Here is a 25,841-nt window from a genome sequence, read left to right on the forward strand (position 1 = left end):
TAAAAGTATACATTTTTTTCCAATGAATTTTTCTTCAGTGTCTGTTGATCATCAAGCCATTCTCCAATGGATCATGAGACCAACTCATGCCAGATGGGTTGGGCCCAAATCAACATTGAGCAGTAGCTGACCAGTGGGGTCTTTCTGTCCATAGCTATGCCCAGGCATCCACCTGCTGCCAGATCATTGCATTTTCATCCTCATTGCCTGAAGGTTTGTGTTCAGCCACCCTCCCCCAGGCTACGGACACCTGTGTGTTTCAGGATGTACTGCAATTGTCCTCAACTTGGAAAATTACATGCTACTACCTCCTCTTTTATAGTACCTGCTAAGGGGTATGGTTCTGTTATGTTGCCTGTCATACTCCTGAGGCTGAAATGAGCATCCGCAGGATTGTTAGAATCAAATACAGCCTACCACTATGGAATCACGCTCATGTTTCAAAGGCTACCACTACTGCCTTCAGAGCATCAACCCTACATTTTCCAGGCAATGGCTCTTATTGCCATGTAATATTTTACCAGCAAAAGAGTACATTTTGCCACAAGGAAACACCAATCTTTTCACCCAGGATGGGTAAGCAGGAAGTTGCTTATTTCCCATCTTCTTCCAGCTATCTCTTCCAATGCCAAGGCCACTACTTCAGCTTGGGTTAATCAGGGTACAGTGATGCATTCATCCTTCATTGATACAGAGTCAGATTCTCAATTTACAAATTGTTTCTTCTTCTCTGTTGTTGTAATTTGCTATACTCTGCTGTTTTCTTCCTGCATACTCGGGAGGAGAGGTCCTTATCCCATAATGTCCCTTCTGTTTTACTTGGGAGGGGGTCTAAATGCCATAATAGAATATCCTCAAAGCATCCATTTGTTTTGTTATATTCTCTAGGCATCTATATCATATTATCGTATGATGTAAATAGTGAACGCTATCGTACCAATAATATCAAAACAACAAAATATCGAACAGACGGAACGGCAAATTTTTTCCCAGGGAAAAAAATTTGCTGCTCCGTAAAAAAAAAAATAAATAAACTTAAACACAAATTTAAGTGGGGGGCTTCACCCCCCACACCCCCTACTTAAATATACCAACTGCAAGATCGAACCATAGTGGAGGAAATGGCAAAGTCCCGAAGACTGCCCACAGAATTTTTTCCCTGGGGAAAAAATTTGATGTTCTGTGAATTTGCTATTTTGCCATATCGACAGTATTGGATCGACTAAATAGCATTCGCTATTTAGTCCATTCGATACTGTCATATAGACCCTGCTCTAGTCAAATGCCTGCATGTCGGGGAATGAGCACACAGCTATTTGCAAAGTCTGCACCCCTTGCTTTTAAAGTATCGCTCTTACATCTTGCCTAGTTTGTCTTTGTTACGACAGTTGTGTTGCCTTTGTCTTGAACAGTAACAGCTAGCCTCTGATAAGTGCCATCATGCAGCAGATCTTCTTACCTTCTTACCCCAGAATGAAGGAGTTGTAATGAGCTAAGCCACCCTTAGCTGATTCCTCTAGTATCAGAATCATTAAGTAACCTTGGGTGATTCAGGTCATTAAAAACAAACAAAAAGGCAGACACAGAATTTTCCAGTAAAAAATTAGCACTTTCGTCAAGTTTATTCCACTTAACTTCTTCAGACAGCCATAAAAAGAAACATATTAGTTGAAATACTCCACCTGAAAGTCACATGACAAACTCCTCTACTTGTCTTAAAAACGTATGTATCTTTTATCCCAGAATAAGGAAATAACATTTATACCACCTAAGTCACTAAAAATATTTTTTAACACTTTAAAACATGTGTGCAGGTAAAAGATATGTGCATATACATATGTGTGTACACATAAATCTTTTTCATTTGAAGCAAAACAATTTTTAATGGAAACAAACACAAAGGGATGAACACAAAAATAACAAAAGGAGGTACACAATGTCATCTTTGGAAACTTTTTTCATCCTTAACATGCTGGCTATAGAGCATACATCATTCAATCCCGGTTTAATGTACGCCCTTGTTTTTATCTGCCAATAAAGTTCCCGCACCGCCAGTTCCACACTTAGTGGGCCTCCCGATGTCATAATCAATTTGGTCAATAGCATTAAACATAAAAGAATGTCCCAGTTTATCCTTCGCGTGTTTAGCCTGGGAATTTTCAATTTTCTGCTTTCAAATATTGTAGAGGTGTTCATATACCCTCTCCCTCGATTTGCACTTGGTTTTGCCTATGTAATAGCCACTACAGGACTGGCACTGGGCCAAATAAACAACTCTAGTTGAATTGCAATTTAATCTTGCCCTACAGAAATAGTTGGTACCTATTATTTTGTACTTGTTGCCTGTACACATGTACTTACAATACGCACAAGCCTAGCTCAAGAAGAGCAGTGCATATCCTATTTGTAGGTTAACCAGTTAAATGAACGAGTTCAGGGACAGTTTACAGCAGTAATGCAGGGCTAAGGCACAAAATGCAAAGTCATATAATACAGGAAAAAAATACACTTCTCATAGAAAACATGTTTAAATATGCATTAAAAGTTCAAAAGAGATATACAAAGCATATATAGGCATTTTGTTAAAAAGCAGACCAAATTTAGGATTAGGACTGTGATATACAACTGTACATTAATGCTATTATTTCTTGAAACATAGCTCTAAAATCTGTGTCCACATAGCTAAAAGCCAGTTTAACCAGAATTCCTGAGGCACCTATATTCTACCAGTTCTACCATAAGGAGACCATCTATTTTCTTTGTTTTCAGTTTTTAGTTGTCTTTTTTCATTTTTAATATAACTCTGAAGACTATTCCAGCCTTAAAAAGTCTTCCACCTAAAGCTTTATTAAAAGCATTACAAGAGTGATTGATTTCATCTTGACCTGCTCATTATGGCAGATTGTAGCGATTGCTACAGACATTTTAAATAGCAGCATTAGACAACTGTTGACAGGTAATATTTTGTGTGACCTTAATTAGCAGTAGTGATGCCCTGTACTTCATGGGTAACCAATAGGCATTTTGTAAAGACAGTGATTCTTCCACTGCTAATAAAATCTGTTCCATCCTCCATTCTCGTCTGCAGTTTGAAGGAGACGTGCATTGTTAAAACAATGGAAAATGAGAGTGAGTAGTCGAATCTCAGTACAAGCACATTGATACAGTAACTTTGCTCACATCAGGTGTAGGATGATCTGAAATCTTTTAGAAGACCTTGAGCATACCATCTATTAGCATTTGTGTATGAAATTTTCAAGATATTTCGATTTTGACAGAGGCCTAAACATTTAAGGATATTGATATGTGCCATGGTATTACTGCTGGCATTTTCAATTTATTGAGGCACAGCACCCATAGTTCTTAAAAGGTACCAAAAAACGTTTCTAATTTTTGGGGGGTTAACTTGATTTGAAGTAAGGCATATATAGACTTGGAAAAAGTTATGCTATTGATACCTTTGTGCAACATAGGTTTTGGATTTAAGATAAAAATCATGCACTAGCATGCATCTCAGTATTTTGGGAAAACTAATCTGGCATGCTGAGTAATGGCGTTAAAAAGGCCAGGAGTAACCTTTTTTATATAGTATTTCATTTATTGTTTTAAAAACTGAGATACATAAATGCAGAACAAAGTGATCCAATTGATGGAGTATTTGCCTACACAATAACACTAGAAGAAACATTCAAAGACAACACATAAATAAAACAAATTTACAATACATTTACAAAATGTGCCTATTTTTATAATGTGAGTTGCACAGTGTTCAGCTAGAGAAATGCAAGTAATACAGTGCAAGGAATTATTTTTATGTATCACAGAAAATGTTACTATTTCTCTAAGATAGCTGTCCAGTATTCAGAATTTAAACTTTTTTGTTTGCATCTTAAGGTGGTTGTTTATATTTCATTGTGACTCATAACAGCTAGATATGGGAATTCTACAAAACGTGGATCACAGTTTTCCTTTTTCTTTTTAGTTAGCTTATAAACTACTATTAATATACACCAAAGAAGATGAAATATTGACATTTCAATCAAAAATCTTTTAGAAAATCATAGCCATAAAAATATGTCTTAGTCTGTTTTAACTGTATTGTTATTACTCAAACTAAATAAGTCTTTAATATATGCAATCATTCTATGCAGGATAAGGCAGTCCTATAAGGCAACTCCAGAATGCAAGTTTTCCAAAATATAAATAGAAGAAATAATAAAAAGCATTTATCACTTGACAATTATTTGTGGTAATTTAGTACAGAAAATTGAAGTTATAATTGTATGACATTAACTTGTACCAGAAAACAACTTTTTAGTATTTAGAAGACTGTGTTTCTAACTTTATTCATTAGAATGGAATATAATCTAAAATACTTGGAAATGTTTTTCATGTTATGACAGAGGTTGCAATTTCACAGAATGTCTGATACTTTGAAAGACTATTCAGCTGCTCAGATCCAAGTCATATTTATGCACTAAATAATCACTGGACAACATAGTAGAGCGTTTCCCACAGCTGAATGAAAATATGAATCTCTGGGCTATAAGATCAGCAGTTTTATTTAGATTATATCCTTCAATTAAACTAGAAGTGCGGGGGGAATAATGAAACAATCTTTTTTAAAATTATCAGGGCTTATGAATGTTTTCAAAAGTATTACAGAATAGTATTTATGTAACTGGGCCTGGTAAAAGTTTTATAGAAATACATACAATTGATTGATTAATGCCCACAACATCCCATTGTTTACAAACAGTGGTTGGAAAAGAGCATTCAGTGGAGCTTTCTGACTTGCGGTTTCTTGCGTTTTCTTCCTCTGGTTTGCGTAATCTTTCATACTTATCCACTAGATTATGGTTTTGAATGGAGAAGCAGAAGAGTAAGATTTACTTCTGAAAGCCCAACACTGTCTGGCTGAAAGCAATTTCGGGTCTGTTAGGAAACCAAAGAAATTTCATAATACACTAGATATTTTGGAACGTTGGTAGTGATGCCATTTTAATTATTTGTCTTCAAAATTAAAGATAGTTTATTGCACTCTGTTATAATTACTTTCAGACCATTTAACGAAGATATTGCAATTAATTTGTTCAAATTTACTAACTTCTTTAGCAGGGAAATGCCCACATATTTTATATTTATATTATTCCAGTAATATTCCTATAGTTGTTAAATGGATAGTTTGGTATTTTGATTTCTCAATATAATATTAATTTTAACAGGGTTATGTTTTAATACAGCAATTTCTTCAGAGTACTTATGAGCATTGGGTGAAGAGATTATAGATGAATTTACATCACCTATAGCTAGTCAACTAACAGCAAGGAGCCACGTTTTAGTGTAGTAGTTATTGCTGGTTTTAATACCACCTATTTTCTTGTATCTTCTCAAATAATTTGTAATTGGTCCTATTACTAGGAGAAGCTCCTACTTGTATGTTGGCATCATAAGAGGGTGAATGTGAATTTTTAATTTACCAGTTTGTTAGATAATAGAATGTCAATGACCTTCTGCATGGTTTTCAAAGTACAGTGCATGAAGCAACAGTACCTTCCGCAGTGAAAAAAGTTTGCACAATCGCTTTAGGGTAGTGATAGCATTTGAGGAGGTTGACAAGAAATGCGACATGGTAGCAGTTTGGAACAAATTAGTAATGTTCATGTACTGAACAATGGCTTGAGAGTGTTTGGAAAAACTAGCAGTGTGCATTAATCTGACTTTGTCTAACATATACTAGCCATTAACAGTAAAACCATTTCTGGTCTTCTTTTGAATACATATGCAATCTGCATGAAGTGTTAGTGCAATTTTTATTCAAATTTCTTGTCACTAACTGGTGACCCTGTTTATTTTTTCAGACTACTGGAAGCAGCACACAGCTTTCCTTAATGAAACATACAGAAAAATAAGCCCAGCTTTTGGGAAAAAGAAAGGAAAACAAATCCTGCTAAATGATTATGCTGTTCAATTAATTGCAGGCCCTGCATATCAACCTCAGCTTCAGCAGCATGAAATATTGTCTGGAATTGGCAAGTATGAGGAGTGGCAACAGCAGTCATGCCAGAACGAGCTACAAACTGTTCAATATGATCACCTTTTTCAAATCCAAAGTAATGAACAAGACAGACCTACCACAGTGCTGATCTTAGGAGTTGCTGGAATTGGAAAAACTACCTTAGTTCAAAAAATATCTCATGAATGGGCTCAAGCACAAATATATCAAGAATTTCATTTTATGTTGCCATTTAATTTTAATGATTTACGTAACTTAGAAAACGTAAGCATCAGCGATATGATTTTGCATTCTTATCCATACCTTAAAGATGGACTTGAAATAATTCTTCAGGATCCTAAAAGGGTACTTTTCATTTTTGATGGCCTAGAAGAATCTAATGGTACAGACAACTATAATCATGGAGTGGCAGAAGAAAATTCTGAGAATGTTCCACATCTATCTCCAGAATGGAAAACCAGTTCTGCAAATATTATCAACCATCTTCTCAGAGGAGAATTGCTTCAGGGATGCTCTGTCCTTTTTACAATTACACCAACCGCATTCCAAGCCTTAGATTTACCTTTCATAAAAAAGCATGCAGAAATCATGGGGTTCAGTGAGGAGCAGAGGAGGTGTTATTTTTTGCAATTCTTTGAAGACCCAAAGATCAGTGAAGAAATGTATCAATGTGTGAAAAAGCACAGTATGCTATACCCTCTGTGTTATATTCCTACCTACTGCTGGATCATCTGCTCCATAATGGAAGCAACTTTAAAAACCAGCAAAGGACACAAGTCTGATCCACATCTTCCTATCACCATAACACAGCTTTATTCATCATTTATTTACAACATGTTGAAATGCCATAGCAACTCAAGTAAAGACTTCTCAGCAGTGTTACAACAACTGGGGGAAATGTCCTATATGGGTGTTTGCAATAATGTCACTGTATTTGATGAAAGTCAGTTGTCTAAATATAACCTCCAGTCATCGCAAGCTTTATCTGGATTTCTTCAAGACATATTCCAGACAGACCCTTCTTGCAAAAAGAAACTATACACCTTTCTTCACCTCACTGTGCAAGAGTTTATTGCTGCCTTAATGAAGTCTGTACACACCCGATCAGATGATATCACTTCCTTACTGGATGAGGCTTCACAACATAGTGATGGCCGGGGTGAAATGTTTCTTAAATTTTTTATAGGACTGACTTCATCTAATAACTTGCTGCAGGAGTTTGTTGGAAAGAAGGATGAGAAAATAACCAACAATGTGTTAGACTGGGTAAAACAAAAAGTTGAAGCTCAGTTGGATCGAGAGTTTATTGATATTGATGCGTTTGGCTATCTGTATGAAAGTCAGAATACTGCACTAACTCAGACTTTAATGAAGAAGTTCAGTGAAATTGGTTTAAGGCATAGAAAGTTGAGTGCATTGGAGTGCTCTGTCCTACACGCCATGCTACAGCATTGTAATGTAATTAATAATATAAACTTCGAGCTCTGTAACATCTTCCCACAGAGTTTGAGGATACTGACTCCGGTGCTACATAAGAGCAAGCATATCAAGTAAGATCAATATTTTTAGTTTATTGCTATTAAGTAATCACTGCATTCTATTTTGTAATTCATGAAGCTTTGTATGGTTTGCAAATCGATTTTCTTTACCACTTTCTATTAAAACTTGCATTTTTACTTTTGCATGACTATTAAAAAGTACCCTTATGAATCCCAGAAGATGAGTAGGTTTTATTTTGTCCCTACATTTTCATGGAACTGAAGCTCATTGGATAGCAATACTACTAGAAACAATTTATGTATACATTAATGACTTTGTTCAGACTATGTGTCTACATGAAACATACCTTTAAATTATGTCTTTTACAAGTACAGTTAGTACGTTAGTCTGCCTTCTAGTCTGATTAGTTATTTACGACTGAAAAAAAAAAATCACACTGTTCTTGGCTGTATACACACTCTGTTTAGGTTTTGAAATGCGGGATCTATATTTATACTTTTCCGTTAAACCCCTACCACTTTGCGGTGCTGATTTTGCCGGGATTTACAGGATTTATGTTCGAGTGTAAAGGAGTGTTTTCTAAACACTTGGCTTATAGAATAAGAAGACACAGCACAACATTGTAAATAGATAACTTAGGAGACCTGCAAGAAAGGATAGGAATTAATGTATTCTTGTAATAATGGATTATATGTCCAATAGCCACTGAGGAAAGTTACACGGGTCAAAAACATTGATGGAATTACAGTATATTTGATAGCAATATCTGACAAATTGTGTGTGTATTTGCACATGCAAGAGAGAGAGTGAGGCATTCATAGGGATTACTTAGGGCATTTCATGGAATTTTTAAAAGCTGCAGGTGAAGTATATTTTACTTTGCAGTGTGCCAAAAAGTTATTGTCTGCTGTAAAAATCTTTACTTTAAAAACTGTCACATGTGTAAGATTGTAGAGTTGCTTAGGGTGCTCTGGGCACTTTTAGGAGCTATGTTATCTTTACAGGTAAAATGATAAATGCAAGAGAAAGAGAGAGGTTAAGAGAAATGTTGTATTCATTTTATATGTCGATATTTGTACTTGTTTGGTTCTGTGTTGGCTATGCAGGACTTCCATGTTGCCCTTTTGATGTCTGCGACCAGATGATGTCTGCATAGAGACAACCTTTTTTTTTTTCATAACCCTGCCTGAAGCTTGTTTTTAGGTGTCCTTTATCATGGAGGAAGAAAGTAAATTGTAGGCACCATCTGTAATTAGACAAGCAGGATGGAATATGGTGAGACGCATGGTAGGGGTTTAACGGAAAAGTAACGATATATTTACTGTGTGGGTTTTATGGAACGTGTTTTAAGAAGAGGGAAAATTAACAGAGAAAGATGATTGCATGTACATCTTTGTTTTGTGTGTGTGTGCGTATGTGTGTGTGTGCGTATGTGTGTGTGTGTGTGTGTGTGTGTGTGTGTGTGTATGTATGTATGTATGTATATATATATATATATATATATATATATATATGTATGCAGATGGTGAGATGTTTGTATAGATGTATATTGGATGATAACAGGCGGGCTATAAATTTATATCAGGGACTCAGTGCTTAAAAAAATCTACTCATATTTTCAAATAGTCATCTCTACCCCACCTGCACTGTCAAGCACTTATTCCCATTCTAGCCTTGCCATCTATTAAACAAAATCCATCACAATCAACAAACAAGGAAACATTTGAACAAGTCCACTGCATGCACAAAATAAAGAGAAGTAGAAATCCAAAAAACACACTGCACATTTAAATCACCTGTTAGGCACAGCATGCAATGAGTTTTTAATGAATATCCTAAAAAATGAAAAAGTAAATATAGTGTAATTAGCTATGGAGAAAATGACTTGCTACCAAAATGCACACAATTCTATGTAAATAATAAATAACTGAAAGACAAAGATAAACTATGAAACTAACATTCTACTTAACACTCAGCTATACCATTAAAATAAAGACATTAACAAGAAAAAGCGTAAAGTATTTCAGAAGGACAGCAGAAAATTGTCATAAATATATTCCATTCATAAAACACCATGGAAAGTAAATAAAATCCCCAGTAAGTAGCAACTTTTTCTGCAGTTAGCACTGAGGATTAAGACTCTGGGCTGTTGATCATTTGCTTCATGTAACCAAGGAGATGGGGCTCCATTCCTTTCACCTTCATTTGACAGCTGTATTACTCTAAGGGGGTACCTTAACTAGACAGTACTCCTGGGTCTGCCCTGAAAAGGGAAGCTTGTGTTTGGTGGGCTTACCCAGTTAACAAATGTAAAACACCTTACATATTTACTGCAGGTCATTGAAATAAATGCTTAGCTGAAACCTAAAAGCATATCTCATAGTTAAATCTGGCTCTAAGTGCTGTGTGCACTTTATATTTTTTTATCAAAAGTTGTGCAATTTTTGAGAAGCGAACAATACCTCCATTTTTTTCTGATGTTTTCTTGCTAATTTTGTGATTATAAAAGTTTTCTTTTCCTTTTTGATGAATTTGAATGAATGTCCAAGTCTTAACCAGTATGTGCTACTAAAACCAGACATAGGCAGTACATCAGGTGCCAATGACAGTATCTAATGTATTCTTTCTAGCATCATAGAGGATTGTATTTCAATCCGTTTTAATAAACGTCACATATTTCAGTATATTTTATGTAAATTTTTTTTTTTTTGCTTGAAGGTTATGGTTTCATGACCTGTACCAATTATAGAGGGGGATAACCACAGATGGGGAGAAAAGCGAACCCAGGTGTTTCAGTATGATATCCTAAATATTGCCTCTCCAGTTGGTCTTTTACTATTTGCTCCAGTTTGGGCATACTTAATATATAGGCACATTTATATGATGCTGATGAACAGTTTAGCCAGTCAGTGTTTGGTTAGCTACATTACCCATAATGACACCATTTTGAGTTTTCTGTATTGTCTGCGTTAGTCAGGAATTTCTTGTGGTTTGCAAAGTGTATGGTGTACATAAACTCCTACACTATTGTATTCAATACCATTGATATTACTTTGTATGAAGTATGTCTAGTCCCAAGTAGTTCTCTTTCATATTATAGATGTTATTTCTCTAATATGGAGACATTCTTTCGTATCCTATCAGATCTGCAGCAGTCATAAGAGACATGCCATACTCTAAGCAAAATCAAAAATTTAGACGAAATATCAAAATATGAAATAAAATTGTGCCTCTCAATTTTATTTATTTCCTACTGAAATTAAAATTCCTGCATGATGTTTCTTGAGTTTGATGTGCGTACATATTACTATTTTATTATCGTTCATTATATAGGTGTTTTATGTACTGCACTTGCTGCTCTCCTTCCTTAAATTTAAGCTCAGTTTCTGAAGAAGCTCCTGCCAAGACAAATAAAAGACAATTAGTTCACATTACTTCATTGTATCTAGAAAGAACTATTACCACTTCACCTGCTAGTATTAGAGAAAGTCTAGTGCATGTGCGCAACTAAGCAACAGCAGAGCAAAAATACAGGAAGTATCAAGCTGAGTGGTAGAAATCAGTGAATGAACTAGCGGGGAAGTATCGAGAGACTAAGAACAGGAGATTATGGTTAGTAACCGGGGATTATTTCAGAATCTTAATGTGCGGATAAAACAAAGATAATATGTAGGAAAACATATAGCTAAATGCATGAGAGAGAGAATCTATATATTTACATGCATTATTAAATATATACATCATAGACTGATTCAGGCATATTTCAATTTAACAACAATAAACTGGCTGTGTTCAAACTACTACTTGGATTTCTATGTAAACTCCTCAGTGTGTTGTTTAGGAGATTAGCATACAATGCTTTAGTTTTTCTTTGTACTAGTTAATCTTTTTCTTTGTACTAGTTAATCTTCTTTCGACTTTCCCTGGTTAGGGGTTGCCACAGCAGATCACCTGTCTGCTCATGATTGGCAGTGGAGTTTTACAGTGTTGAGTTGTCATCCCGACACCCAACCTTCCACAGAAGGCAGGCACACACACGCACTTACAACTAGGGCCAATTTAGAGTGTCCAATCCACCTACAGCATGTCTTTGGGATGTGGGAGGAAACGGGAGCACCTGGAGGAAACCCACATGACCACAGGGAGGACATGCAGACTCTGCATAGAAGGCACCCCAGCCAAGGATTGAACCGGAAAACCTCTTGCTATGAGGCGGCAATGCTAACCACTACACCACCATGTATATGGCATGAAGAATTAAAATCATTCTCAGTAAGAGACTTTTTTATTGACCTATTGCACATAGTCAGATCCAGTTCTCTCTCGAAATATTTGCCTGTTTAAGGCTACAAAAGGAGCAACATAAGGTCTGTTAACCTACCGTTTAAAAAAATATATAGGAAGAGAATAAGGTTGTACCCTCCCAGACAATGGGGAATTATTTGCAAATACATTGTTATATCGTGGGAATCAGCAATTCAACAAAATCATGGATACATTATATGCACTATGTGACAAACGCAGTGAGTTACAGCCTGCAGTAATGTATAATTTCTATGGCAGGTGAAAGCTGAATGAAAGCAAATACAAATAAAGGGGAAATATATAAGAGAACTGAACAGGAACAGAAATGCCTGCCCAAGTAGAGGAATTCAAGGTAAAACAAAAGGATCATTATCTTGTCAACAATAACAAACAAAATTACTGCTGTTTTACAGTTTGCTTATTGTTGTCATTTAGATCTGAAACAAACCTTCCTTGCCTTCATTGCTGACAGCTTTACCTTGCTGTCAGATGAAGGTACTTATGCCGTGATGTACTTGAGAGCACCGTGAGTGGAATGGAAGCTGTATTTATACAAATGGATTTTAACCTGTTGATACTACATCATACTTTGAGACACAGCTATGACTTTCTCACTCAGGGACAACAAAGAGATAACATTGCTAACATTACTAGCCTACGAGGTAACATTACTAGCCCACTACAGAGGAAGTACTGTCCTGCTGACATTGGATTATATGACACTATTACAAAAAGGCATATACAGGTTCAACAAACATACATTTCCTAATTTCAGCATATTTGATGATGGTCTGATATGAAATACCATGTATGTACTCACTTGTGTTTACTAGGTTGGTCTCAGCAGATGCGGCCCATTTTCAGAAGTGGTATACTGATAACTCTGGTAATATGCAAAGTAACAAAAAAGTCAGGAGAGCTGATTCTAAGCATATACTGCTTTGTCAATATATAATTTAGCTAAAGTTATGGGGTAACAGGTCATGTCTATTTTACATTTTTACAGCTTGAATAAGAACTATATTGGCGACTTAGGAATGAAATGGCTTTCCGAGGCACTGAAAAGTCCACACACACAAATTCAGAATCTAGAGTAAGTAAAACTCTTTTATTCAGACATGAAATGCCAGAGCAAAGTTAAATGGAAATATTTTACTAGTAGTAAAGATTACTGAGAATTAAACTAAATGGAAACCACTTAGATGCAAATCTGAGCAGATTCCATTCTGGATCGGAGAAAGTTAATTTATGCAACTTCTAAACTAAGATAAAATGTATTTATTTATTTTTTTAATTTTACATTTGATGACCGGGAAAGTCTGACTAGGACAGAGCCTATTTTCAGTGGAGGCCCAGGAAGAAATGCTCCAGATGCGTGTCTTTGGAATGTGGGAGAAAACCAGAGAACCCAGAAGAAATCCACACGAATGCAGGGAGGACATGCAGACACTACACAGAAGGTACCCAGCTGAGAATCAAACTGGAGAACCTCTTGCTGTGAAGTGACAACATTAACCACTGCACCACTGTGCCACCCAGTAACAGGTCAAAAATCTTTATAACTTTTTAAAGATTTAAATTCCACTAACAATAGGAACAGTGCTGTAGATAACCCATAGCAAGTCATGACATGTTCTACCTCTGCTGTCAAGGTAAGCTGTTAACAATCAATGACAGTTTTTGAAGGTTTAATAAAATCTCTAAAAATGCATAGAAATCAGATTCATGATCAAATAATTTCAGATCCATGATTTTTATATATCTTCTATGCAGTTCCCATTACAAACAAGCAGAGTGAAGACTGGATCGTGTGACTGCGTTAACAATCAATGACAGTTTAGTAGTAATTCAGAGTCTAATTTCCCTTGAGATGAAGTAATTATGAAAAAAAATCTACTAAAATATGGAATATGGAAATGTGGTATTTTGTTCCTCAGATTTGTTAAGCTTGTAGAACCATAAATTGTGTTTCTATACTGGTGTATTTGCTTAACCTCTACGATAGCATGGCAGAGAGTGATATTTTATCCCATTTTAGGAATGAACACTTATGATATGGAGCAATGTGAAAGTGGGAATATGGAATCAAATGTGTTGTGGGGAAAAGCCCCCCCCCCTCCACATATAGCTGAAGATGGCTTGGCCTTCTGTAAGAGCATGCATTTTAATGTTCAGTGTTATCTGCATAAAAAACATGCTTAGAACATCTGTAGAGTTAGGGTAATGGTTCTGATTTGAAATATACAAAAAAGTAGGTTTAGGGCATGCGCATATTGATCTGATACAGCAAACGTGTTTTATGCATACAGTATGTAAATACACACACAACGTAACATGAAAAATCTACAGACTTTTTTATGCAGTACTCAGCTGAATAGCTTTACAAAAAGCGGTAGGATTTGCATCCAGTTGAATCTTTTGGCTAAAGCATCTAAACATTATATCCCACTCTGATGATAGTTTGGTATATGAAACTAGATACCTGACATCCAATGCAAAAAGAGGTAAAACCATTCAACCTTGTTTTCCAAAACAATTAAATTTAATATTTAAAAGACATTTCATTTCTTCTGAACCAGTACTTCTTTATTGCAGGTTGACTTTCTGCACTGTGCTTGTAGCAATGAACTTTCTTAAAACTATTGCTTACAATTTGTAATGTTTTTTAAGAACAGGTAGATCTTGATGATGTGATACGGTAGATAAATGATAGATATAAAGGGGGCCCTAAATAAACTTTGAATGCATTCAGGACATAAGGACAGGATTGAAAGACAAGAATAATTTCCATTAAGTTCAACACTGCCCCTAATTTCACTTAAGCCATCAAAAAGTCACAATTCTTGGATAGCCTTGACTCTTTGTGCTAGACTTATAGTAGTAGCATAACATGGACGCCTGATAACTCTGTTTTTACCCCTTGCTAACTGCATCCTGTCTCTAGAGATTCTTCCCCATTCTCTAGAGATTCTTCCCCATTCCACAGAAATCTTCTAAGTGATGGTTTTAAACCATGCAGAAATTTTCCATTAGATCGTATAGATACGTGTCCTCAAATGCATCACGTGAAAGGATCAGTGCCCTAACCACTTCAGTTCTCTCCATTACCTTTCTCACAGCAGATACAGTAATTTGCATCTTACATTATTAAAAGCCTTCTCTGTTCCCATTAACATCTTGCAAGTACCACCCAAGCAAAAAGTTAAAGGCCATCTGGGGAACCTATCTCTAACAAAGCTGATCTTTTTGACCCCTATGTTTGGTTAAAAAATGTTCCAAGTGCTTCAACAGCATTGTAGCAAAAATGTTAGCATACACATTGCACAACAAAGCTGACATATAATTACCACAGTTTCTCTCCCCCCATACTGTTCATCCTCTGGATAAAACCTGAACTAATGAGGGACAAATGCCCACAAATAGGGACAAATTTTAAATATTGATCTTATAATCATAGAAGTTTGATAGAATAACAGGACTTATCTTGGCATGCATTTTCTGAAGAATATGAAGTCTAAATCTCAAATGTGTGTCATTTAGTGACTTCAGTACTCGGATCATCCCAATAATTTGCCAGAAAACCACAGATTTAATGAGAAACTGATCAAAAATATCAGATAAAAATCTGGAAAGTTGAGAGGGATGCTCTCACCCATCATCCCATTTAACAGTTTAGATGACCAAAACTGTTTATACACATCTGGCATTACTGCCTCAGACAAAACCTGATACAATACTTATCACTTATTATTATAGCTTTAAGCCCTCTTTCTAAAAACCATCAGAACCCTTGTCTTACCACTCTTCAGCTATTTTAGTTCCTGCACAAATCCCCCTCCTATTCATCCTATAATTCCCTATAGTTTTTCTGAGAGTTCTTCCCTCTCTATTTCACAAAAATCTTACTGTCTCCTTTAAATGAATAAGGTCTCTCACTTAAACACCCTAAAGTCTTCCTGAACTTCTTTTGACCTGTACGCTACTTCCCACTGTATTTCTTTATTTCCCTCACCCACACTTTATTCTTTCTTCAATTTCCATCATATATGTAACCTCTAATTACTATTCAAACTAATTCAATCACTAGCTATCAGTGTTGTGCTAGGTGTTTATAAAAGTAGTACGTTACTATATTTTACTTTTCAGTGAAAGTAATATATTACTATTACTTATTACTTTAAAAAAAAAAGTAATACATTCCTGTTACTAGTTACTAACTAAAGTAATGCGTTACTTTTATGTAAGTGTAGTTTCTCAATGCATATAAGTGTATTATTAAAGTTGTATACACAACGTTACAGTGATGGTGAATAGCATTTAACATTTGAAAAATAGGTTACTCACAGTGCTGCAGTGGGTAGCATTGTCACCTCACAGCAAGAGGGTCTCTGGGTCAAGTTTCGGTTGGGGTGCCTTCTGTGCACAATCTCTGTATCCTTCTCACTTGTCTTGTGTATTCAAGTAAGACAATGAGGCTTGGGTGTTTGTTTATTACGCACAAACACATCAGGATGGATGACTAGAACATAAAACTTAAATGAACTAGCTAACTGACCGACTGCTCCACACATGTATGCTTTTACTCCAGGTGCTTACACAAAATGGCACCTGCTTGCATGTGCTCAGTACTTATATGCATGTGCCCATGAACTACAGTGGCTTTAAAGGTGCAACACACACTGTGATCTACACTCCCTGTGTTTGTGTGGGTTTCCTCAGGGTGCTTCATTTTCTTTCCGCATTCCCAAGCCATGCTGCAGATGGATTAGACATTCTAAATTGGCCTGAGGTGCGAGTCTGTTCATGTGTATTCCTTCTCAGGAAGGTTGAACTCTGGGCTGGCAACTCGACAACGTAAAACTCTACTGCCACTTATTCTGCAGATTGATGATCCACTGTGGTGAGCCCTAATGGGCACACCCAAAAGGAGAAAAAGACTAGACTTTATAGCTAGAGAGTCGCAAATAATAATTAAACCAAACCTGCCAGAAGCACAAGACCTATAAAAAACTATCACATTTTGTGTATTTTCAGCAACTAAAAATCGAAACTTGAAAAAAATTTTAAATAGAACATAATGCATGCACTCAGGTCACTCCACAACAAGTACAAATATGACTCTGTCATTCTCCATGTTGGTGTGAATGACATGAGATGTACCTCCCTGGACTATATGAAAAGAGACATGTAGGAACTGTCCGATCTTGTAGCCCAGGCAGGTATAACCCTAGCCCTGATCCTGCCATCACCAAGAATGATACCACAGTACAAGGACAAAATGATTGACTTCAACAACTGGCTAAGCTTCTGGTGTCATTCTAAGGGGATCCAGTATCTGCCTGGGATGGCATGATCGACAGACCATGCTGCTTTGCCAGAGATGGCCTGCACCTGTCGTCCTTGAGATTCCACCTAAGTAACCAAGTGCACCTGCAAGTTCAATTCCTGCCAGGCAAACTAAATTCACTAGCAGACAACTTAAACAGAAATCTCATGGATCCACACGAGTGGAAACTGGAACCTAAAATATTCAAGCTTTTGAGGGACAGGTGGGGGGCACCAGAGGTGGACCTCTTTGCTTCCCCGCAGAACTATCAATTGAGCAAATATTGCACCAGAACTCCCCACAGCCAAGCTTGGAAAGTGGATGTCCTGGCCTTTACCTGGGAAAGCCTCTCAATCTATGCCTTTCCCCCTCTGCCCCTCCTCTCGAATGTTCTACTAAAGATCAAACAGGACAAGCCAAGGACAATCCTGATTGCACCAGACTGGCCACGCCAGCACAGGTACCCTCTTTTATGCAGTCTGACAGTAGTGCCACCATGGCACCTGTCTCAGACCCCTTCCCTGCTGTCCCAGCAGGAGGACCAGATTTTGCACCCTCATCTTCAGACCCTGAACCTAGCAGCCTGGCTCATCCCCTGAACTCATCACCAGCAACCCTCAGTAAGCAAGTGCTGGATGTCATTCTGGAGTCAAGTAGGCCTAGTACTAGACAATCCTATTCAGAAAAGTGGAAACGATACTGTTCCTGGAGCCAGTCTCAGGGAATGGACACAACTGTGCCCAGCTTACCTCATATACTAGATTACTTAACAGAAATGCTCCACAAAGGCCTATCCTTCTCTTCAGTTAAGATTCATGCCTCTGCCATCTCAGCTCATTATAACATTAAGCCGCCCCTCTTCTCTCATCCTCTGGTCAAACAGTTCCTGAGAGTTTTAAAAAATTTAAGACCTCCCAGGAGAGCACCCACTACAGCCTGGGACCTTAACTTTGTATTGGAAAAGCTCAGGCTTCTGCTCTTTGAACCTGCTGCTACAGCAGAGTTAAAATTCCTCTCATGGAAAACAGCTTTACTTCTAGCCATCACTTCAGCAAGAAGAGTGTCTGAATTGCAGGCCCTTATGGCTGTGGAACCCTTCATTATCTTCCATGCTGACAGGGTTTCCCTCAGGACCGACCCTTCATTTATGCCCAAGGTGGTATCTAGTGTAGCTTTAAACCAATCCTTTCATTTGCCAACTTTTTTCCCCATTCTTCAAAATAAAGGGGAAAGGATCCTGCACTCCCTGGACGTGCACAGGCAGCTTAGGTTCTATCTGGACAGGACTAAGCCTTTCAGAAAATCTGACCAGCTGCTAGTCAGCTTTGCTGCAGGGGCAGAGGGCAAGGCCATTTCAAAGCAAACCATTTCTAAATGGATAGCACACTGCATCCATTTCTACTACAAACACCATGGGAAACCTACCCCACAGGGGATCAGAACACATTCCACTAGAGCTACATCAACCTCTACAACTTTTCTCAGGGGAGTCCCTACCAGGGACATCCTGGAAGCTGCAACCTGGAGCTCTGTACACACTTTCACCAAGCATTACCACTTACCTATCTTTTCTAAATCCAGAGCTGGATTTTTCCACAGCAGTCTTACAGGGCCTGATTGCCAGACCTAATGCTTCTTAACTACCTCCACCCATCCTCAGCTTTGGGAATCAACCCAAATGTGATGACTGCAACAGTGAAACATGAAGAAAATAATACAGTTGTGTACACTTATACACAAATGTACAACACATAAATGTAGATGTTCAAGTGTATTCACTGTTGCAGTCTTGGTTGCCCTTCCTCCAGCTCCCTGACTTCTTCTTACTTCTACCTATCTGTTTTGTTTGGCATATCTTATATCATTGGTATTTGTTTTTTGCTGGGGGTGTTGCATACCATGTAATTGCTTCCTATTTTGGGGGTGCCTGACATCTGGGGCAAGAAAAACTGATGTAATGGTGTCGGCTTCATGTTTTATACCCCTAAAGACCTGACATCATGGAAGAAGCGACAGCATACGACGCACAAATCCCAAGTCTCTGGTATTCAGGCCGACTGAGAGCTACCTGCAGGCATATAACCCAAATGTGATGACTGCAACAGTGAATACACTCGAACATCTACATTTATGGTTAAGTGTACACAACTCTACTTTTTCCATCACTCTTTAGGGGGCGATATTGCCCACATTGAGAACCACCAGTTTAAGCAAAAGTAACTGATAAGTAATGCACATTTATGTAATTACTAAGTAATATATTACTATTACTAGTTACTATTTTGAAAAAGTAACTAGTTCTGTTACTAGTTACTAGAAATTGTAATATATTACAGTAATATATACTCCCATCACTGCTAGCTATATAAATTAATTTCAAATGTAACAATGTATTAGCTCTGATATGCAAGATTCCCTTATAGACTGTTTAAGTTTTTACCTTATAATTTTTTTGTTTTAGTTCTTGCCCTATAACAGATATCTCACTTTACTTTGAACCTTCTACTTGACATAATGATAAAATTTCTATATGTGTTCTGCTTAAACTGTAACGATCCATTTTTCCACTATGCTTGTATACACTATATAAATTGACTCTGTTATAAGATTTTTATACAAATTGTTTAACTTGTCTTTGTAATTGTTTGTCTGTTTTGTATGTTGAGCCTTTCTCCCTGGGTGTCTGCTGAAAATGGGCCCACACCCAGCTGGACTTTCCCAGTAAACAAATGTAAAAATAAAAAATATATCAAACATATTCACCTTCTCTACAACTTCTCCAGCTTATTTTCATTTGCATTTTTAATTTAATTGTATCATAAGGCTTCCTAGATGTACTTTTCAAGTATGTCAGTCCTATCCTTCCCCCTTTCCTAAAGGCTTCTTGTAATTGTTATTTTACCTTATCTTTGTTTCCTGTTTATACCATTATCCTAACTCTCCACACTGCCTTTATACCATCCCATGCCTTCACTCCTCAACTCCCACATTTTCTTGCATGACCTGCCAAACTTTCCTTCCAGATATTCTTCCTTCTTGATAGGCCATTTGTGCTCAGGATTCCATTTCCATCTTGCTTCTGTTTCTGACTGTTGCAGCTCCGTTAACTATTGCCACTACTGATGTACTATTAACAGATGACTCCCTATTTTCTTAGCATTTATTATATTGCCCTAATGCCACCAAGATCCATTCCAGCCTACTAGTTTGCCTCTGATCATCCTTTGAAAAAGTGAATCCTCCTTCCTTGGCTAATGCTGTCCAAACCTTGCTAACTCTAATCTCCCAGATGTCCTTCTATTCACATGTTGCAGTATTCATAACCTTTGGGTTATCCTCTGCTCAGCAACCTGAACATCTGGCCAGTATACAAAAGCTTTAGTCACTGCGAGGTCCGTGGGACATCTGACATTTGCCATAGGGTGTGTGGGCCATAAAAGTGACATCTGCATGTACCTTCCTCAGAACTTCTCTGCCGCCAGTCAAATATCAGCTCATCCTGCCTTCTCTGCCATCAGATGATAAGTACCCCATTGGGGCCATTTTTCTTATTATTATTTTAGTCACTGCATACCTGCTCAAGTTCACGTCATCCAGGTATGGAAAGAAGAGGTGCATTTTTCATATCACACATAAGGATGCCTACGACCTCTGCCCTTTCTGTCTAGGGCCCAACCATGACCATAAATCTTACACGATTTGTCAGGCCTTCATTCCAAAAACTTTTTGCAGCCATCTGCAGGTCCTACATATCTATTTGGAAAACCATCATCTTAAATGTCTGGATCTGGAAGGGCCATCTGATCAGACTGTTGAGCCAACTAAGAAGAAGGCCAAAGTTTCCAGGCATGAATCTACTGCTGCACCTCCTCCACATAATGTTTCCTCTATGGTTGACAGACGCCTGGAGGAACATGAGGAACCAGCTGATTCAGATATAGTGCCTACCATTCTGGATGCCACAGAACCTAGGGCCGAAAGCATGTCCATCAAGGTTATGCAGACACTGGCCACTGATGATGAAGGGTAACCTCTGCTATCTGCAGATGTCCAGACCGGTCCTTCTGCCATCATTGAAATGTCTGATCATAGGCCATCCTTAGGCCCTACACCCTCCAGACCTGTCTCTTCCTTAAAAACAAAACAGAAGACAAAACATGTCTCTCCACCTTGTGAAAGCTTGCCTAATTGGCAAGCTTTCTCCCATAGGTTCTTTAATGCCTTCATGGCCCTTAGGCCTTCAATGACTGGTTCCCGTCTGGCTGCCCCTCTAGTTTTCAGCCTTGGGTCTCAGACTGAAGATTCACTTGAAGCTGAAGACTCCTCAGATTCCTCTTCAGAGGGATCCCTTTCTTATGTCTCTCAGATGCTTTCCCCTTTTGGGTATGCCTCACCAGAGGAGGACTCTGCTGAGACAGATGCCCCTGGAGTGGATCTTACCTGTGGAGAAACACTCTCTCGTATGAGAGAGTTTTTTTAAATGGGACTTCACTGAAATGACTGACATCCAGAAGAGGTACTATGAACTCTTACAAATGGACACCTCTTCACCTTCTGCCATTCCACCAGTCTTACTAACCATTGCAGATGTCTTCAATGCAGCCTCTAAAAATCCTGAATGCCAACCCCCAGCCCCTAGAAGGCCTGACAGGTTTTATAAGGTCACAGAAGGGGCCAATTTTTCTGATTAAATGCCCTCTTGCAGACCCTGGCACTATCTCAGTTTCTGCAGACAAGACCCCCAGACTACTACTATGGATGCATTGGTAAGAAGGTATACAGCTCTGCCACTTTGTTCTTTAAGGTTGTTAATACCAGACTCTCTTGTTTAAGTATGCCCTGACATTTTTGTCTCAGGTTTCTAAACTTCTCCTACTAAGTCTCAAATATCTAACCTCGTGTCCTTGTCCTCTGAAATAACAATATACTCAATTAGATGCAGTTATGATGGTGCAGAGGCCTCGGCCAGATCTGCAGCTTTTGCCTCAGTGCTCAGAAGGTACTCTTGGCTGAGACTGCAACCCTTACCTGACGATATCAGGACTAAACTTCTGGATGGTCCCCTAGACAATTCTCCCCTATTTGGGGCCAAAGTGGCAGAGCTTTTCAAAACCCTTCAGCAAAAAGGGAAAGAATTACAAGATGTAAAGCATTTGTTTGTGTCCCTAATCCCTAAATTTCATAAGAATTAGCCCACTAAGATGCACTTCTTCAGAAAGCATTCTGCTCCTACTCCCCATTCTAAAGAGCAAAAAGTGCTCCAGAAAAAAAAGGCCTGCTCAGACTCCAGCTCCGAAACCTCCATTTCAGGACAGGGCATGTTCATAGGTTCATAGGTGTTACTAGGCTAATGGCCCTGGAGCCTATGTAAGCCTAGCCCAAAAAGATTCCCTGGTATCATGCTGCCTGACGTTAGTTCCCAGTGCCCCTATCAAGCAGGTCCACTGAAGTGATCCCCAGGGTGAATTTTCTATTGCCCATCCACTTGTCAAGATTTCTCTTGAAGAGGGCTAGTGGGGTGCTCTACTTGACATGAATGGGAAGTCTGTTCCAGAGCAGGGCTAGTCTCTGGGTTAGGAACCTGTCCCTCCAGCATGTTCTGTTTATTGTAGTAATGAGGCTGAGGTCCCTGGAGTATGTGGCATGAAGAGATTGGGATTTCTTCAGATGCAGCATATCTAACAGCTCTGGGTCAGACATGGCTTTGTAGGTCAAGCAGAAATCGCCTCCAAGTAGGCAATATGAGACAGAGTATAGCTGGAGTTTTCTGAATCTATCCATATAGAGCTTGTGTTTAAGGCCCAGGATCCTCTTAGTGAGGTATTTTTGTGGCCTTTCCAGTTGTTGTAGGTGTCTAGTGAGGTGCATGCCAAATGGGGCATTGTATTCTATAATAGGTCTAATGAGGGAAGAGTAGAGAGAGACAATGACCTTTCTGACCACAGTGGCAATGTGGTTATCAAAGGGAGAGGTTGCTGTCAACCTGTGTCCCCTGAGCTCTTATCACTCCTTTGGTGTTTAGTGGACCGAAGTGGTAGTTCATGGGCACCAAGTTTTTCCCAAAGGGAATGACAATGCATTTTTTGGCATTGAGCTTAAGGCCATGGTTCTGGTACCAGTCATTTGTCACAGTGATGCCCTTTTGTAGAATGTCTACTTCAGATGGAGAGTCAGTTTGCAATCATTTGCGAACTTGGTCAGACAGAATCCCTTTGTATTGGCTTGAACTTCAGAGAAGTAGATGCCAAACAGGAGAGGACCCAGGGCCGATCCTTGTAGGACTCCACTTGTAATTGGCCTATAGTCAGATTTGGAGTCCAGTACTTTCACACTGTGGGTTCTATCAGTGAGCCAGTTTGAAACCCACCTTGTGACACAGGGAGTTATGCCCAGTTTAGTGAGCCTATCTATGATTCCTGAGTGAGGGATGGTGTTGAAGGCCTTGGCAAGATCGAGGTAGGCTGTGTAAACTACCTTGCCTTCATCCACAGCTCTGATGACAGACTCGAAGAAGTCTATCAGGTTGAGCAGGCATGATCTACCTTTCACAAATCCAAACTGCATGGTGTCCAAAGTTTGGAGATTCCCTGTGTCCTTATTTATAAGGTCTGTGATTATGCACTCCATAGCCTTACATATCAGACTAGTCAGTTTAATGGGGCGGTAGTTCCTAGGGTCTATGGTCCCTTCCCCCTTTATGGAGTGGGATGACCATAGTGGTGCACCATTCGGTAGGAACAAAGCCTGAAGTGAGGCTGTGATTGAACAGGGCACTCTGGTGTGATGCCAGCTCACTTTCTAATTCATGTAGTACACAGCCAGGGATATTATCAGGTCCCATGGAAGCTGTATTCTTGGCTTTGGACAGTGCAGTTTTAAACTGTGCAGCAGTGATATTAGGAACTTGGCATTCCTCTGGTATTGTGATAGACCCTTTAAGGGGTGAAAGGGGGTTCAAGTTTGCACTGAACCTGTCTGCCACTATATTGGCAGTATCAGTTGGCTCAGTATATGTGTTGCTATTGTGCTGTAGCTCAGGGCAGATCTGAGTATTGCCATGGAGATTCTTGACATAACTATAAAATGTCATGTGGTTATCTTTTGTATCTGCTGCAATTTTGTTTTCGTAGCTAGGTTTAGTGGAATTGATGAGGGATCTAATTTTTTTGCTGAGGCTAACAAGGGAGTTTTTCCAGTCTTAGGACTTCACCATTTTCTGCAACAGTGTCTTCCTTCTGTTGTAGAGTTTGTTTATGGTGGGGGACCTCCAGATTGGCTTCCTTCTTTTGGAGGAGAGCATCTTGGTTCTGTTTGGTATGACCCATTCTATGTACTTGTGTATGTGTTCATACAGTGCATTGGTGTGTGATTCAGCAGTCATGCACCTATTTTCCATTTGCATGGGCAATGTGAAGTTAGCCACCTCTGTTTTTAGAAGCCTAAAGTAAGCATTGGAGAAGTTTTTTATAGTGGTTTCCTTTACTGGGGGGTGAGGGTGGGATGTGGATATCCATGGTGATTAGCTTGTGGTCAGATCTGAAAAGGGAGGAGTTGATTACTGGTGTATTGCAACGGTCTCCCATATTAGTAATGACCAGGTCAAGGATGTTGCTACCCCTGGTGGGTGTAAGAATGAGTTGGTACAGGGCATTGGAATTAATTCCAGAAAACATTGAGCTAGTGTGTTGGTACGTGAGTAATTTCCCCAGTTAATGGAGGGGTAGTTAAAGTCCGCCTGTATAAGGGTATTGGGTTGTACCTTAATATTTTCCAGGGTGTTTAGGAATGTGGAGTGGGAGTCTTGGGACATGGTGGGAGATCTATAGCAGGCTACAACCTGGACTGCAGTCTTACCCAGTGTTAGTTGTACCTGTAGTATTTCTGATACGTTATGTTGGGCTACTAGTCCGGAGGTGTGCATATCCTTTATGAATATGGAGACACCACTACCTTTAGGGGTTCAATACAGGTTTTGCGGCCAAAAAGTGTGGCATGAATTATAGCCTGGTGGCACAAGGGTGCTCTAAGGAGCCTTGAACCAGGTCTCTGTTACTGCACAGATTTCGATGTTCTCTATTTTAAGGAGTGCTTCGAGTAAGTGCATTTTGAAATTTAGACTTCTGATGTAGTCTGTGACTACCTGCCTTTTCCTTCACAACCCCCCCCCCCCCCCCGGATTCCATCCCCCTCTCCCAAAGACTCTCTCTCTCTCTCACACTGTCTTCCAGTTTGGCAAAGCATTACCTCAGACAAGTGGGTCTTATCAATTATAGAAAAGGGTTATTTCATGACTAGGATCACTCCCCCCTCTTTAAGAGGCATCGCACAGACACCAAAAGACCAGCTACCTCAACAGTCTTGGACCAGCCTCCTCTCTCAAAGTACTATCCAACTTGTCCCTCTGTCAGAGAAGGGAAAGGGCTTTTAATCCAAACTTTTTCTAGTCCCAAGGAAAGACGTCCCATGGAGACGCATCCTAGAGCTCTCCCACCTCAGCCTCTTTCTAAAAATACCCACTTTACACATGCTTACATTCCAAACTCTCTTTCCCCTGCTAATGCCTCAGGCATTTCTGGCCACTTTGGACATCAAAGATGCATATCTGCATATTTCCATAAGCCCCAATTATAGGAAGTATTTACGCTTCTCTGTGGGTTTTTCACATTTTCACTTCTCTTCTTTACCCTTTGAAGT

General features: G+C 38.8%; 1 protein-coding gene across 2 annotated transcripts in view; it reads left to right on the top strand.

Annotated features, from left to right (window-relative positions):
- Positions 1 to 25,841, top strand: part of LOC122806371 (NACHT, LRR and PYD domains-containing protein 14-like) — a 549,548-nt gene that overhangs the window by 161,262 nt on the left and 362,445 nt on the right. For both annotated transcript variants that reach the window (XM_044076722.1, XM_044076721.1), the window contains exons 4-5: positions 5,862 to 7,566; positions 12,828 to 12,914. In XM_044076722.1, coding sequence (XP_043932657.1) covers positions 5,862 to 7,566; positions 12,828 to 12,914 — 1,792 coding nt within the window. The remainder of the gene's footprint in view (positions 1 to 5,861; positions 7,567 to 12,827; positions 12,915 to 25,841) is intronic.

The sequence above is a fragment of the Protopterus annectens genome, chromosome 7.part0, assembly GCF_019279795.1.
Source record: "Protopterus annectens isolate FY-2018-M chromosome 7.part0, PAN1.0, whole genome shotgun sequence".
NCBI classification, from domain to species: domain Eukaryota; kingdom Metazoa; phylum Chordata; order Ceratodontiformes; family Protopteridae; genus Protopterus; species Protopterus annectens.